This window comes from Lactuca virosa, chromosome 3 (assembly GCF_052849685.1).
Source record: "Lactuca virosa cultivar CGN04683 chromosome 3, Lactuca_virosa_CGN04683_v6, whole genome shotgun sequence".
NCBI classification, from domain to species: Eukaryota; Viridiplantae; Streptophyta; class Magnoliopsida; order Asterales; family Asteraceae; genus Lactuca; species Lactuca virosa.
This window is the reverse complement of record NC_136428.1, coordinates 141,616,941-141,634,751: the sequence shown is the minus strand read 5'-3', so window position 1 is coordinate 141,634,751 and position 17,811 is coordinate 141,616,941. Positions and strand designations below refer to the sequence as shown.

Here is a 17,811-nt window from a genome sequence, read left to right as displayed (position 1 = left end):
CAAATCCCGGTAGACCTTCCGGTTCTACCCGTATCGACCTTCCGGTCTGTAACCTCTTGACCTTCCGGTCCATATCATACATAATCATACATAGCACATACATATCACATAACCGCATATAGCACATACATCATAGCATGCAAGACCTTCCGGTCACACATAAGTACCCTTACAGGTACAGTATAGTGAGAAGACTCACCTCGGGTAACTCGGTAATCTCGAACTCGGTAAAATCTGCTCTAGCCTCCGCCTAATCACATGGAATAAGCACTCTAATCAATACAACTCTCAAGGCTAGACTGTTCCCTCTCTTAGCACTCTCAGAAGGCTAAAAGACCATTTTACCCCTCAACGGTCCCACAAGTCCAATTGTTTGACCAAACCCTAAAAGTCAACAAACGTCAACTCTCCGGGTTACGCTGCGCGTACCAAACCTGTACGATGGGCGTACCCGGCGACCTCACAGAAACGGGGAACGCGACCCCCTACGCCGCGCGTACTGGGATTACGCCCAGCGTAACTCCCAGTTTCAGACTCCTTAGCTTTTGGGGTCTTAAACAGTTAAGACACACGTCCAACTTTCAGATGTGACTACCCCTTAGCCTCTTAATCCATAAAGTTGGTGACTTTAAGCCTTTGCATGGCTGTAAGAGTCACCAACACCCAAATCATTCCACTTCCAACACTTTAAAGCCCATAACTCAAACATGACTCCCTAATGACGACAAAGTTGGGATTTTTATGGATCTACAACACATATATCACTGAAATGGGACAGATCTAGGTCCATGGAGTCCCTTGTGCTCATAAAGTCTCCACCTTTGGGACTTTAACCCTAGAAATGGACCATGAATCACCAAACCAAAATAAAGAGGAAAGTTCTGAGCTTTTTACCTCTAAGTGAAGCTCTTTCCTCTGAAGAACTCAGATCCAAGCTTGTACTCCAACTTCTAGCCTTCACAAGAACCTCCTCTTCTTCTTCACTAACACATAAAGGCACTTTTAGCTCAAAACCCTCACACACAAGCTTTAGGAAGAAGGAAATGCTCTCTTAGGGTTTCTCTCTTCGAAATGGTGGCTGAGGATAAGGCCATATCATTCCTTATATAGTGCACAAGTCTCATTTAGGGTTTGCATCTGGACCAGTTACGCCCATCGTAACTTTGGTATGCCCAGCGTACCTTAAAGGGTCCGCGTCCATTTCAAGCGCATGAGTACGCGCAGCGCACTCTCCAGTACGCCCGGCGTACTCATTTGCAACTTTTCCCACTCAGGGACTAATCTTGACAACTTGACAAAAGAGAAGGGTTAAATAGCTGTACCTGAATTTCGGGATGTTACAGTATCACAGGTGTCAATATGAAGCTACTTTACATTGAGAGATTTAAAAGAGATGTAGATCACTAGTGTAAATGAATGTAAGTTCTGTTTATGCTTATGTTTCTGTATTGACGATGACAACCCAAATGTTTTAAAAATGAATAAAAAATACATTTCTTCGGAAATGCTTTGATAACGTATTTATCATGTTTTACTGGGAACAAATTTCGCAACATTTTTATTAAAAGAAGTACTCTGATTTTTATAAAGCATAAACAAAATCGGTCTTTTCTGGCCGTGAAAATGGGGATGTCACAGTTGGTATCAGAGCATTAGTTTAAGCGAACTAGGAATAAGGATTTATTTCTAGACTTAAACTTAGAATGCTAAGCGATGATCGTGAGGAGTGTGTCTAATATATTTTAGGAAGTACACCTGAATAGACACGGGCACTAGCTCATTTAGGGAAGATGTCTAAATTGCTTTTATGTGCTTAATAATTTGTGATGTGTTATGATATCGTTTGATCGGATCTATGGTCTGTTGCCGACCGGATCTGGAAATTTATGTGTTCAGATTTCTAAACGTTTAATTACGATATTAGAACTGACATATAATTTTTTTTTGAAGTAATAAGGAGGAATACGCGTATAAACCTTCCTCTATCTATATTCTCGTCTCACACCAAACGACTGCTTTTGTGTGCAAAACTTCATCGTGAAGACTCATAGTGAATTGAGTAAATGGAGGAAATGAGAAGGCTTACGATACTGAGTGGTACCTATCAGAAGATATCGTAAGAGTGATATCTTGCCTTTAGAACGCGTCTAAGAAATAATACGTCTAGTACGGGAGAAGTACACTTTCGATTAGCAGAAAGAAAGATTTTTTGTATAATCCATGAAGTTATCCCATCGTCTGACATTTCCATCACCAACCGAGTTGAAGCAGAATTGATGATTGAAGATACGCATGAAAGAAGTCCTAGGAGAGTCTATGGGAAATTTTATGATTATTTGGACACATTTTTATGTGTTAAAATTGTTTTTGTGATAGTAACTTGGAAAGCTGCGAGACAATACTTGGGACGAGTATGAGTAGGTGTGAATGGTAGTAGAGGCCTATACTACCGGAAGCACAGGACTCACGCTTGGATCAGGGAAAGTCACAAGGTTACCAAGGAGCTAGTAATTGATTTCGTTTTATTCGAGTATGTCGTTACCATCGTTTCGGTAATGACTAAGAAGATGATTGTTATTCTGACCCTAGTGGTCATATCAAATTGAGTCCGACTACGCTAAGTATGTTATGTGGTTCAGAGAATCAAGTTCGATGTAGCATCTGACTTAAGACGGAAGATTGAAATAAAAAGCGATCAGTAGAGGTATCGCTAAAAGTTGCTTGTAGCTAGAAATGCTACCTTTTAAGATGAGATTAGAACATGAACGAAAGTATAGTCTGTTCTGGAAGACTCTAAGATACCTGAGTCTAAGCGTTGCAACATACGATGATATGTCATTAGAATATGACACATCATTCCATTGTAGTAATAAAAAAAACTTATCTTAACTTCGTATCCAGTGAGGATTGAGATTGTGACTTGAAGGTCATAATTTGGAGTCTAATGTGAGATAAGGAGCAAGTGCAAGATCGAGCACCGCCTATAGTCAAGGAGTCCAAGAGTTAGACACTCATTCGAAGAAGCAAGGAAGTTACGATTATTACCTAGGATGAAGAGATAACATATGGAATCATTATACCGCCCTGTTTCGTTGATGATTCTGGGACGTAATCATCCTAAGGGGGAGATAATTGTAACGCCCGTAGATCCGGGCTAGTCAATTTAGAGACAATGAGCGTCAAAAAATAAGTTTTTGATGGAAGATTATTTAGAGGGATTAATATTAACCAAGTTGTAGTATATGTTACAAGGGTTCCGTACATATAAAGAACGCCGAAATCCGAGTTATAACGAAGAAGTTATGACCTGTCGAAGTTTTACGGCAAAACTGACACGGCACCGGGAGACGTAAATAGTGAATTTACGATAGAGGACTTTTTAGCCTTAGTAATCTACACAATAGTCGTAGAATATGTTAAACTGAGAGTGTCCATAAAAAGAACGCCCAAATCTGACTTCGTATGAGGAAGTTATGAATTTTCTAACATTTGGCATAGCAGTGCACGGCCCGAAACTCGAATTTTAGTTCGAGCGGTTTTTGGCCTAGGCGACCTAAATGAGAGTTGAAGATCTCATTAATAGGAACTCAATGATAAAAAGACAGACGGAAACGGAGTCAGTTTGAAGGAGTTACGAATTCTTCGCGGTAATTTAACAATCTAATCTCCTCCTACTGTTAAAGTTAAGATTGGTCGAGAATTAGCCGATGGGGTCAAAATTAAAGTTGTAGATCTTGTTTTTACCTACGCGTGGATATAAAGAACGTCGAAAACGGAGCTCGTATGTGAGAGTTATGATTTTTCTAAGTCGGGAGGCTGTTGTGCGAAATCGGGTGACGTGGCGAAATCCTGGCCGTTGCTTCCTCCCCAAGGCTAGCCACCAGATGGTGACACCTGGCCATGAAACTCGACGAGTTGGAGGTCAACTCGACGAGTTTTGGTGATTTCCAGCCTATAAAAAGGGTGCCGGGGCACCCTCATTTCTAACACCTTCCAACTTCTCTTTCTCTCTCTAGAACCTCTCTCTAAGCCTCTAAACCCCCCCCCCCCCCTAAAGTCTAGGTAAACCCCCTAGCACCCGAAGGAAGCCCCGAGGCTCCCGAAGCCCCGAGAAAAGAGCCTTTCGGCTCGGGAACGCTGCTCCAGCGAAGCCCGGTTTTCGAGAAAACCCGCTGTAAGTGAGCTATGCCTACCCTATCTTTAGTATAGCTTATGTTTTAATATAGTAATGTTATTAGGACCTTATAATAATTATTTAGGTTATTATTATGAGTTATATAAGTGTTGTTATAATGTCTTTTTAACCACTCGCGGTACGGCGAATCTGGTTTGGAGGGCCGCTTGGGTTGCTGGATTCAGAAGTGCTATATGCCAAAATGATCATGCCCTCCGGTGTTTTATGTCTGGCCTCTGTCTGTACATAGTGGTTGGAAAGTATTGTTTAAACGCTGATATAATAATAATAATAATAATAATAATAATAATAATAATAATAAGACTAATAATTAGTCACGGTAAATATTAGACTAAAATCTAGTGGTAATAATACTAGGTTTCGTTGAAGGAAATTATTTTAAAGTAAACGAAGCGCTGTCCGAGTACCGAGTCACCACCTTATCAAGTGAGTGCATAGTTACTTTCATCTTACACATAGATATGAAGTATTTTATATAAACTACGTGGTATGTGTGCATATTATCTGTATATTTGCTATCTATGCTGGATGAACGATTTTATACAAGTTTTATATAATTTAAACTGTATATGTATTTATATCTACATAATATGTTGGGTAAAATATGATTAGATGAAATATGAGTTGGATGATGAGTTGAGAGGTGATATAGACCATGAGGTAAGGGTGAGAGGTGGACTATGTGAGAAGCCTTGTTTCTAAATCTTGGCCCCGTCATCTATCAGAGTATGGATGACAACCACGAACTATTCTAGACAGTCCAGTGGAACACTAGCAGGCTCGCAACCTGTAGGTGTTGTGAACGATGTGTTCACCCGGTGTACTCTAAACCCTGGCGATCATGCAGACTTGGTGCCTAAACCTTGGCGATCATGCAGACTTGGTGCCAAAACCCTAGCGACTATGCAGACTTAGTGCCTGTTGTATAAACCCTGGCGACTACGCAGACTTAGTGCCTAGAACCCTGGCGACTATGCGGACTTAGTGCCTGTTGTATAAATCCTGGCGACTATGCAGACTTAGTGCCTAAACCCCGATGATGATGGACTTCGTGCCGATTCCTTAGGATGATCCTTAGGAATGAATGAACGAGGAATAGTTGATTCTTAGGGTAGATCCTTAAGAATAAAGAAGATAATGGGAATGGGTAATTCGGTTGATTGTTTGATGTTTAAACATAATAATTATATTATTGTGGGTTGAAAACCCTATGTACTCACCAGGTTTCCCAACCTGACCCACTCAAGCTTATTTGTATCACAGGTGTCAATATGAAGCTACTTTACACTGAGAGATTTAAAAGAGATGTAGATCACTAATGTAAATGAATGTAAGTTCTGTTTATGCTTATGTTTCTGTATTGACGATGACATCCCAAATGTTTTAAAAATGAATAAAAAATACATTTCTTCGGAAATGCTTTGATAACGTATTTATCATGTTTTACTGGGAACAAATTCCGCAACATTTTTATTAAAAGAAGTACTCTGATTTTTATAAAGCATAAACAAAATCGGTCTTTTCTAGCCGTGAAAATGGGGATGTCACAGATATGATGACATGTGTTGGTTTAATCGCGAAGTTTCGAAGAAGTATAACTCCTTCATACGAAGTCGGATTTAGGCGTTCTATATATATCTACGGAAATCGTATTGATGTTTTCTATGTATCTATGATGATTATTTTGGCTCACGAGTAATATATTTTATTTCGTATTTTGATAATAATTTCAATCTACGACTATGGTAAAAATTGGGTGTTACAGTATGTTCTACCTTATGACGCTGGTCTTAGTATTCATTGACACTTTAACCCATGCCACCTTAACAAAAACATGTTACACACAAGCAACCAAATCAATACATTAAAATTTTATACCGAAAAAAACCAATTTTAAAAAAAAAGACTAAGGTGCTGTTTGTTTTTTCTGATGCAAAATGTCTGCAGTCTGCGGACCACATCTGTAGACCTCTGCAGTAGAAGAGGTGGACCAAACGTCTGCAGTCTGAAAAAAGAAGACTGTTTGTTTTTTTAACATTTGCGGGCTACTAAAATAAACTGAAATCTAAATGAACTGGATTTTTTAAACTTCAAAGTGATTTTTTTAATATTTTTATAACTTTGTTATAAATAATTAACAAATCTAGATCAACTTTTATCTATTATTATATAAAAAAAATGGTATGAATTAACGTATATATTTGATTAAAGCCAACAACTTTAGTTGCAAAGTTATAACTAAACATTATAATTAGGGATCAAAGAATTTGATACACAAATGAATGGAAATAAACTTCCATTTTTTCAATTAAATCCATTAAAAACGTACCATAAATATTTTCTCGAGAAATTGACGATACTGTATTAAATAATGTTTTACAAAATTTGGCAAAAAAATATAAGAATATATTATGATTTTTTTTTCATATTTATATAAACAATTTCAACGACTATTATTGTAATAAATCTTTATTTATAAATTTGTCAAAAATATCATGTTTGTATCGTCGAACGTTTTTTTTTTAAGTTTTTTAATTAATTTTCAAGTTGTTTATCATTAATAAAGTTGGAAAAAATATAAATAAAAAAAAAACTTAAAAAAAATGAAGCTATATGTGTTTTTTTTAAGCTAGAAGATGTCTGAAGATGTTAGAAGACTCTGCTCCACATCTGCGCCAAGAAGAGGGCGCACAGACATTTTTAGGTCTGCAGTCTTCAAAAAAACAAACAGTCTGCGAATTATAATGTCTGCGCGTGGTCTGCGCGGCGCAGACAGAAGAGGCCACACAGATCTGCAGACAAAAAACAAACACCACCTAAGATTCTCGTGGGTGGATACCTGCTAAAATGAACTGTAATCGATGAAAATGTCCTACAAAATGCTATGGGTTTTAATTTTCTGATTAAAAACATTAAAACGTTGATATAGACAAATAACTAAGGGATTGAGGAACCTCCTTCTTGTTTACAATTATTGTCTTCAAAAATAAATTGGTAGTAGTTTGCGAGATGCTGTGTAAAAATGGGGAAAATGATTTTTTTTAAATACCTTTGGATCCTAAGTGGACCTTGGCCCATTAGGTTTTCGCTTTCTGCTTCCAGTTTTAGTAGTCAATGGTAGAATTTTCACGGGCAACGTACCAAAACTACGTTGTTTTGAATAGAGATGAACATTAGAACCGCCGGAATTGAAACCGAACCGAAACCGGAACCAGAATTGGTAATAAGGTCCGATTACCGGTTCTCCATTTTTATGAAAACCGGTCCCGGTTCTAAAAACCGGAACCGGTTTGACATTTTTCCTGTTTTTAAAATATGCATAACTCATTCATATGAAGTCGGAATTACTTGCTTTTTTTCCAACATGTAATTTGGAGTTTGTAATTCATTCTTGACTGTACAAACATATATTTTGGTTAGATATTGAATCAGACACATGCCCCGAAAGAAAGAATACTGATGCTGCATTTTTTCTATTTCAACACCTTTTTATTTTTTTAATTTGTCCCGTTTTTTAAATGTGCGTAACTCATTCATATGACGTCGGAATTACTTAATTTTTTTCTAGCATGTAATTTGGTGTTTCTACTTCATTTTAGACTGTAAAATCACATATTTTGGTTAGATATTGAATCAGCTATAGACCTCAGAAGACAACATATCAATGTTGCGTATTTTCTATTTCAACATTTTGTTTTTATTTTTTTTTGAAATCTGTCCCGCTTTTAAAATGCACATAACTCACTTATATGAAATCGAAATTACTTGATTATTTTTTCATCATGTAATTTAGTGTTTGTACTTCAATTTAGAATGTAAAAATTCATAATTTGGTTAAATATTAAATCATTTACAGGCTCTGGAAGATAACATATCATCTACAACATTTCAACCGGTTCTAGTTTGAAAAATAACTGAAAAACCGGGACCGGAACGGAACCAGCGCTAGAACTGGCAGTCCGGTTCCCAGTTCTTATAATATAGGAAAACCGGTTCCGGTTCCGAACTGATATGGTTCTAAAGCTCAACCCTAGTTTTGACATGAATTTTCATTGATGGTGTTCTGAAAAACCCTGACTATCTTCTCTAAAAATAAATATGATTTTCAAATTCAAATCTTCTGTCTTAATAAAAGAGTCCTTTTTTTTGTCCATGTGGCTCTTCCACAATCATTTTCACATAAAAGTTAATTTACCAGAATACCCTTAATATATTTAACTCATTAATTAATTCGACCTTATACGCCCCAAATCCTTCAATTCAGTTAATTAAGATCTTTTAATCCCGCGTACTCTAATTTTTCATCTATATTGTGCAATTTGAATTTGAAAAGGGATAATGACTTAAAAGGGTAATATATTTTTTGATTTGTACACATTTGGTCACTGAGTTTTTTTTCGTCCACATTTACCCCTTCAACTTGTTAAGCTGTACACATCCAGTCCTTATGACCGGTTACTCCAGGTTAGCCGGGAAAAATGACTTATTAGGGTAATATATTTCTCATTTTGTACACATTTAGTCCTTAATATTTTTGTACACATTTAGTCCTTAATATTTTTTTTGTTTCAAAATAAGTCATTTTTTGTTTTTTGTACCAATTCAGTACTTATGAATGATTTATTTAGGGTTTTTCTCACGACATCTAACATGGGACTATCATTGATGACAGGGACGATTCTCTTTGGGTGCCCACAGTGGCACCGACAACCCCTGTTTTTTTTGTACGCAGTGTAAATTTTTTGATATTTTTTTTCTTTTTTCTACGGACCGGCAACACCTACTACCAAATCCTGCGTCCGTCCCTAATTGATGAGGTGTTTGGGGCTGTTGATGCTTATGTCAATCGCGGCCTCGATTGCTTGGTTGCATAGGTCTTGTGGTTTGACTTAGGTTTTGTATTTCGAACGTCGTAATTTCTTCATACGATATCTGATTTTAACGATCTTTATATCTACGTGTTCGTTTTTTAAGTCTGCTATAACTTTCGTTAATATTACTCCCGTTAAAATATAATATGTTTTTACTTACGATTTTATAAAAAAAACATTCATACATGCATTCATAAAAAACGTATGGATATAAAGATCGTAATTAAAAAATATATTACTTTTTAACGGGAGTAATCTAAACGAAAGTTGTAGTAGACTAAAATACAAACGCATAGATATAAAGATCGTTAAAATCCGAGATAGTATGAAAAAGTTATGACGTTCAAAACACATGACCTAAGCAACCAAGTAGTCGAGATCGCGATGGGCATAAGCATCAAAAGCCTAAAACACCTCGTTAATGATTGTTCCATGTAAGATGTTGTGAGAAAAACTTAAAGAAAACATTCATAAGTATTGAATGAGTACAAAAACAAAAATAAATTATTTTGCAACAAAAAAATTAAGGACTAAATGTGTACAAAAATATTAAGGACTAAATGTATATAAAATGAGAAATATATTACCTTATTAAGACATTTTTACCGGTTAACCTGAAATAACCGGTCATAAGGACTGAATGTGTACAGTTTAACAAGTTGAAGGGATAAATGTGAACAAAAAATAATGTGTACAAATCAAAGAATATATTACCCTTTTAAGTCATATCCCATTTGAAAATTATAGCATTTCTAAAAATTAGGGGTTGTTTAGGCTTGCCATTTGTTTCTTCTCCATACATTTCGTTTTTGTCCCTCAATTCTACCCAAATCCCTTAAATCCCGGTGCCTTCCCTTATTCATTCAAATCTGAAGATCCGCAGCCCTCAATTAAGGCAGATCCTTCTTTCACATTCTTTCACACCACCTTCCTTCTTCCCTACACACAAATGCTTTCCTCATTCAAACCCTCAAAAAATTTGACATACAGAGAACCATAGATGCAGTTCACTCAGTTTTGCTACTTTGTATACATCATAGATTTATTAAACCCATGTTTTCTCTCTTTTGGATGTCGTCAGTTGACATTCACCACCATCAAAGATGCTTCACAGTCCTTTCTTCTTCTTCTTTCTCTGGTACAAATGTATTTTCTCTGTTTTTTGTCTTTTTCAACTTTTCCCCATTTTTCTCTATCTAAGCCTTAGAAATCAACGAAGACTCCTCTTTGTTTCCTTTTTGAAGCCTAATCCAGAAATGACTCGGTTCTTATTTATTCATCTTTTATTTTTCATTTTATGATTTATGTTGTGAAACGATTAATCAAAATTTTAGTTCTGATTGTTATGTAGTAACATGGAGTATTGATTCAGGCTCTTTCCTCAAGAATTCATCATGGAAATTGTGAGTCCATAATAAGTATGGATTGACTAAGATGGTAATCAATTTCCAAGAGCCCTGTAAAATGTTGATACCTTAATTTTGATATACAAATTTTGGTGTTACAATCATTGTTTTTTAAAGTTTTTTTTTACCTGTTGCAACTATGAATGAAGAAAAGTTTGTTTTGATATGTTGACTAGATTGCATAAAAGAAGGCTACATAGTTAATAGATGGACCTGACATTCAAAGTAGATTCACTTGATCCCTTGAGCTTTTAACAGGTGATGAACTACTACATTTCCTGCTCCATGGAGGGACGAAATCATCATTTCCCATCAAGTATGCAAGAGATTATCAGTGTTATTCACTGTTTATGCAGAAATCTTTATTAGAACTTTTCGATGTCCGTCCATCTCTCTGTGGTAGAAAAGAAAATCCACTATTTCTCAAATTTTTTGTCACGATCATAGGTTTATCATGACAAAATGACTTTGTTACCCTTTTGTAAATACATGGTTGATACAAAAACAAGTCCAAGAGTTTGATTACATTGTGAAAAAGAAGTGAGCGGTAAAAGTTTCCTTACCATAATTCCATTTTGCTTTTCATGGTAATGTTCTTAAGTGATCAGATGTTAGTTTGCAATCCTGTTTTCATAAGTTCTTGAATGAAAATGATAATGATATGGAAAAGGAAAAGGAAAAGGAAAAGGTAAAGTTATTCTTAAGTTCTTAAATGAAAAGATCTCAAATCATTTGGGTTATCAGATCTTTGTTTTTCGTTTGTTTTTTTGTTCTTAGATTATTTAGCCAATTAGTTCATTTTTTTTTAATTTATGTTTCTATATTAAACAATGATGTGAGATATTTGGGTGGATTTATTGTATTAGTTCCCACTAATTAATGAACAAGGAATCATATGTGACGGCACGCCTTGAAGTAGCCATCTGGTAACAAAGAACAGACCCTTTAGAAATCAAAATTTCTTGAGATGTTTAAGAATGTGACATATCTTGTTTAACAATGTGTAGACACATTTTTCAAAGATAAAGGACCAAGATACTATAGTGATCTAAAGCTGCACTTTTGAACACTCTGTCACTTGATCATGTATTATGATTATGAGAATGGTTTTTTAAATTAAAATCCAATGACTCTTCAAATGGGTTGGGAACAAAAGTCGAACAAAGAATAATTTAACATGTTGATTATTAGACTAATGGTCACACAATGAAATATCAATATCTAATTATAAAGTAAATTTATATTACTAGCAAATTTATGTGTACAGTAATAAGATATAAGAAAAATATAAATAGTAATGTATTTTCAGTTATTTGTTTATTATAACATTGAATTCTCAATTCTTCTTATTTAAACAATATAAAAACTAACAATCCAACTTTTTAGATTTCAAAACATGAAACCTCAGTAACCTTCCTCATGTCTTTGAATTTGATTTTTTTTTTTTTAATTGGATGTACTTTCATTATTTGTTTCTTTTAATATAAATTTGTGTGTGTGAGAATTAAGGTGCTTTATAATTTGTTGTTTAGCTGTTTGATGGCGTTTGGTTGATATTTATTATGGTTTAAAACAACTTTAATCTTATTAATTAATAAAATTTTAAAAATATCTTACCCGTGGTTCCCACGGTTGTAACATAGTTAAATAAATATAATAATTTAATATTAAAAAAATGTTATAAAAGTCATGTTATATTTAAAGTTTTCAAGATATTGTGGATTGCCATAAATATATGATTCCTTTTAATTATTTATTGATCGTTGATGAATAAAACTTACATTTAGGGGTCCCAATCGCTCAAATATTCCATTCTACTTTCTTCCAGAATCTACTCTTTTATTACGTAGCCAAGACACCGAATCCCTACTATACATACCAAAATAAGTTGGCCGCACACCGATTTACCACCTATAAATACCACCATCAACCGGATATACTTGTCATCGGTGGTTCATAACTCAAGCTTGCTTCTTTTGTTCTTCGTTATATTTCTGATTTCAATCTAAAGATATTCGAAAAAAACAAAAAAGTGAAATGGCCAAGGCTCGTACGATAGGAATCGGGATGGATTACTCAGCAACAAGCAAATCAGCGTTGAAATGGGCGATCGATAATCTTATTGAAGCCGGAGACATCATCGTCATCATCCTTGTCTTGTCGCCGAAATCAGATCCCGCTAATAAGAAACTCTTTGCTGACACCGGATCACGTAAGTAAAGATATGAACACCTACTGAAGGCGTATTTTGAAAAGTTTTATATATTAACTTAATATATTAATGTGCAGCTTTGATACCATTGATAGAGTTGAAAGAGCCTGGTGTGTGCAAGAAATATGGAATCACTCCTGATTCCGAGCTCTTTGACATGCTTGACTCGGTTTCCAGGGATAAAATGGTAACCCTAATTCTAATTTCCATCTAAAGTTGTTTAGGTTTTAAATCTTTTTTACATGAATCCATATTCGTACGTCATATACTCATTGATTTTGGTGAAATGAAGGCCAAGGTGGTGGCGAAGGTATACTGGGGAGATCCAAGGGAGAAGCTTTGTGAAGCTGTAAATCTTTTGAAACTCGATTCTCTTGTTCTTGGAAGCAGAGGTCTCGGTGCCATTAAAAGGTATGCATATGAGCATATGATCAATCCAATGAATATTGATATATAATTGAATGTGTTTTTAGGGTTTAGATGATTGATTGTGTATAAGATTTGAATGTATTCACAGGGTGTTGCTTGGGAGTGTAAGTAGCTACGTGGTGCAAAATGCGAGCTGTGCTGTAACTGTTGTCAAGTAGCTAGACATGGAGTTTTGTTGGTGTGTTTATGTATAAGAACAAGATATGCGCCCACAGAACCAGATGTTTCTAGTGTTTGGAGAGATGAAGTGCGATGGAGACGTCTAGAAGTGGGGAATATTTTGTACACTTCGTATTCTTGCTTTTTGACTGTTTTGTTTTATTTGTCATATAGAATTTGGATTGATGTGTAACCTTTGATTAAGTTATTTGTTGTTTTGCTGTTATAATCGTTATGGTTTGGGGCATATTTGGGATTGTTCTCAAAATCTTTATTATTTATTGGCTTTTGAAAAGTTAGGAATTTTTTGAAAATGTATTTTGCCGATGAAAAATCATTGCTTTCAAACTTTTTTTTTTTTTTTTTAACTTATTGATCATTTGAAAAATCATTAAGTCACAATAACTAAGTCACAATAACTCAATATTCTGCCTGAGAATGTCACGTCTCATATTTCATCAAAGTGATATTCCTAACATACGCTTCCATTCTTTCTAGCTATATCTTATAAAATTAGGTTTAAAATATATGCAATCCATGCTTTATTTTGACAATTACCACCATTTTATATTTCACTATATTAAGAGATTACCATTCAGACATTAGTTCTCGATTCGGTGCAAACGACAATCCAACTGGTTTTTTTTGTCTATATACAAAATTTATGGGGTAACAATTATAAAAGTCAAATAAAAATTAACTGAATTCTATAATTGTTCGGAATGACTGATAATTTTTGTAAAAGATTTAATCCTATTTTAAAATTAGTATTAATTATTACGTTTTGATTTCAAAACATGTGTTAATAAAAAATTTCATCGATAAATTAGCATAATATAATAATCACTATTTAGAGTTAGCAATTTTGATATATTTACTTATGTATTAGCCAATTTAAATTATGCTTTATTTTAACAATCAAATTATAAATAAAATACAAAAGTTCAAAAGAATATTAGGTTTATTACTCCAAATCCCTTTTAATATATACAGTTTCTTTATGATAAAATTAACAGTAAATGCTTAATGGTCTGTTTAAAAAGATCTACATTTTCTACGATTTATAAGCTATTTTTTGAGCCGACGAAACTGGTAAAGTGGTAATAAAAAATAAAGAAAACGTAATATTGTGTACATGAAATGGTATGCATTTTATTAATTTATACTTTTAAAAAATTATCAAAATTTAAGAAAGTATATCGTGATTACCTTTTAATTGCTTGAAATTCTTTTAAAACAATTCTTTAAATGAGGATCTTCATCAAAAAATAGCATATATCCTATTTTGAATAAAATTTGAAAGATAATATCTTTTATTTTCAATGAGATTTGAAACGATTTTCTTGTTCTTAACTTCTTATCAGGGCCGATCCTGAGATTTTAGAGACCCTGTGTAATTTAGTAAAAATATGCCTTAAAACTTGTAAATTATAAAATATAAAAAAAATATATTTTTTCATTTAACCTCTAAATATACTTCAAAACCACATTTTCATTCAAAAAAAGAAAAAATACACAAGGTATATTTGCTTCTTAAAATATCATCATTCTAGTATTCTTTGACACAAACTTTTCAATGAAGTCTTTATAAGGAATATATTTACTTCTCTTGATCTACCAAGCCAAAATTTAATAAATCGAATCAGAATAAGAAAGAAAAAAAAATCTAAAATTAATGAAATGTAAATCAAAATCTAAAATGTATAAATGACAAATATAAAAATCTAAAAGTTATATTACATTTATAGACTTGGAATGAATTGCTTTGATTAACCAAAAACAAAGTTCAAGCTATTACATCACATTATATATAGAGACAAGTAGGTAACCATTTAACTCTTACAATCTTACAACTGATAAATACAAAAGACAAATGTACCTTTAATGCAGAATTGAAGAATATAACCCTTCTGGTTCAACTTCTTAAAAAAGATTTATTTCTGTAAATTGTTTGCTAAATACAAGAAATAGCAATGTCATATGTGGTAGGGGTAAAGCAGTCATTATTTTTCTCATTATGCAATACTTTTAACCAGGGACCATTTATGTACAAAAGGACTCTTTATGTTAAAAAATTATTTAAACACAGTGATATCTTAAAAATTATTTAAGAAACATTGATAAGAACAATGACTTATGTAATGAGACTAGACTATATGTGATATCTTTGGGCAAACATGTTATTGATGCAGTTATCATATCTTGAAATAATATCATAAATCAGACATTCATTACATGAATGTATTTAAGGTCTCCTAAAAAAATTCTTCAAAATTCCAAAGAAGAAAATTTTCATGCGTTGTATGTTTTGCAATGAAAATTAATAAGAGTCAAATGCAGTTGTTATCGAATGTTTGGTTGTCTCTTAAAGATTATGTTTTTCCACACAACCAACTCTATGTTGATTTATCTAGAGTTCAAAATAAGTAAAAATAAAAATTATTAATTTTAGATAAAGATGATAAACTTATTAACAAAACTTCCAATGTTGTGCATAAAAAAGTTTTTAGAAATTTATAAACAATTTATATATTTTAATTTTTTATTTCATATTTTACTTAATTTTACTAAATCACACTTCATTCATTATTTTAATTTGTAATCTATTATGATGTATTTAGGTATGTTTATTACATTACAATCATTTTTAATTTGTCATATAACAATATCACTTCCGTGATTGTTTGTGGATTTTTTTTCACTCTATTCAAATTTATATTGCATTATACAAAATCATAAAAGTATCAAACATATACATATATAGAACGTAAATCATCTAATTTATAACAATGTATATACTAATTTAACTAATCATTATAAATTTACAAATAAAACTTTTATCTTCGCAAATTAATAAATTTTTTCAAATCTTTTATTTGTGATTACGATATTAAATTATCAACCGTTTTTTTTTCCTCAACAGTGATTTCCACGAGTATGAACCTAGTAAAGTATATATACAATTGTATTCTCGGGGATTCCTCTAGCGGATCAAACGACTATCATCTAGAGGATCAATATTTGGTAAAATATAAACATTTGATTCTATAAATTGTCAAATGTTTATATTTTACCAAATGTTTATATTTTACGGTTTGCGGTTCGGGTTTGGCCAATAACCGTATCAAACTACACCATGCTCATTTCTAGTTTTTGCAATTTTTTCTTGGAGTACATATTGGTTGTGAGGGATTGCTGCCACATTTGTTCTATGCATATGATGCTCTCTCAATGTAGGAGCGGAATGAACATGATGTGAAGAACTTTGTCACACTCATGTGTTGTTTTTATCTGATTCCAAATTTGATTATAAATCTCTAAATTAAATTTGTTTGATATTGAAGTAAGTTCAATATTAAAATGATGTTCATATAATATATAACATTAATTTGTTGCATAAGTTAAAAATAATATTAATTAAAATAAACAAACATTTAACATCTTTTATCTCTAGGTTTCTTTATGTGTGTAGCTTATAAATTAAATTTGTTAATAGAAATGAATAAAACATTAATTCGATCCATATTTTTGCATAATCTTCCTATTCTAATAAATGAATAGGTTTATTCTCCTATTGACAAATTTCATACTATTAGAAATCCTCAATAATATTATATGTCACATATCATGCCACTTGTCAACTTATTAATTATCAATTTCAAAATTCAAATTTTAAATTTCTCACTCTAATTACATTAAATTAATAATTGATACCATTTTAAATTTTAAATTTTAAATTTTTTCACTCTAATTATATTAAATTAATAACATTAGATTAAAAAATAAAATAAAATTAATACTGATTATAAGATGATATAACTTCACGTATTTATTTAATCAACGATTATAATTTTATATAAATAAAACAATATCTCTTAACTAATAATTTATTCAAAATAATTGATTAATAATTTTGATTTTTTAATATGAAAGTTTAATTAATTTTATAACCGTGGTTCTCATGAGTTATAAACTAGTTTTGAATATACCAAACATAGCTGTACACGAACTGAACGTTAGCAAACTGTTCGTGAACAGTTTGACAGGAAGTTCGTTTATGTTCGTTTATTTAATAAATGAATGAACGCGAACACAATTTTTTGTTTGTTTAGTTAAACAAGCGAACATGAATAATAGTCTCGTTCGTTCAATTATGTCCGTGAACATTTGTTTATGTTGTTTATTTATGGTCGTTCATTTAAATCTCTTTTATGTTCATATATGTTCAGTTCTGTTTGATTACATTACTATATTATATGTTTAATTATGTTTTTTTTTCATCTCTGTTTATTTAACATGTTCACGAATACAAACGAACGAATATGAACAATGTAATTTGTTAAACGAATGAACATGAATTTTTTATTCGTTCCTTTATTTGTTCGTATTCATTCGTTTGTTCGCCTAATTTAAACGAATGAATATGAACAAACCTTCGTTCGTATTCGTTCGGTTCATTTAGAACCAGGAACAATCTTTACCCATTTAACTTTCATTCGGTGGCCCAACCCGGAACGGAAGATACATATGGTTTTGGGT

General features: G+C 32.7%; 1 protein-coding gene across 1 annotated transcript; it reads left to right on the top strand.

Moving 5' to 3' along the window:
• Positions 1-12,368: 12,368 nt before the first annotated feature.
• On the top strand, positions 12,369-13,501 carry LOC145162654 (Adenine nucleotide alpha hydrolases-like superfamily protein). The gene is made up of 4 exons (XM_079081732.1): positions 12,369-12,684; positions 12,762-12,871; positions 12,977-13,095; positions 13,202-13,501. The coding sequence occupies exons 1-4, from the start codon at positions 12,510-12,512 to the stop codon at positions 13,269-13,271; spliced, it is 474 nt and encodes a 157-aa protein (XP_078937858.1). The 5' UTR covers positions 12,369-12,509; the 3' UTR covers positions 13,272-13,501.
• The last annotated feature ends 4,310 nt before the right edge of the window (positions 13,502-17,811 follow it).

What these genes read in the sequence shown, in the direction of transcription:
- LOC145162654 (XM_079081732.1), top strand. Translation starts at nt 12,510, where the DNA reads ATGGCCAAGGCTCGTACGATAGGAATCGGGATGGATTACTCAGCAACA. An exon ending in CGGTTTCCAGGGATAAAATG is followed by an intron (nt 12,872 to 12,976) that starts GTAACCCTAATT and finishes GGTGAAATGAAG; the next exon opens with GCCAAGGTGGTGGCGAAGGT. An exon ending in GGTCTCGGTGCCATTAAAAG is followed by an intron (nt 13,096 to 13,201) that starts GTATGCATATGA and finishes ATGTATTCACAG; the next exon opens with GGTGTTGCTTGGGAGTGTAA.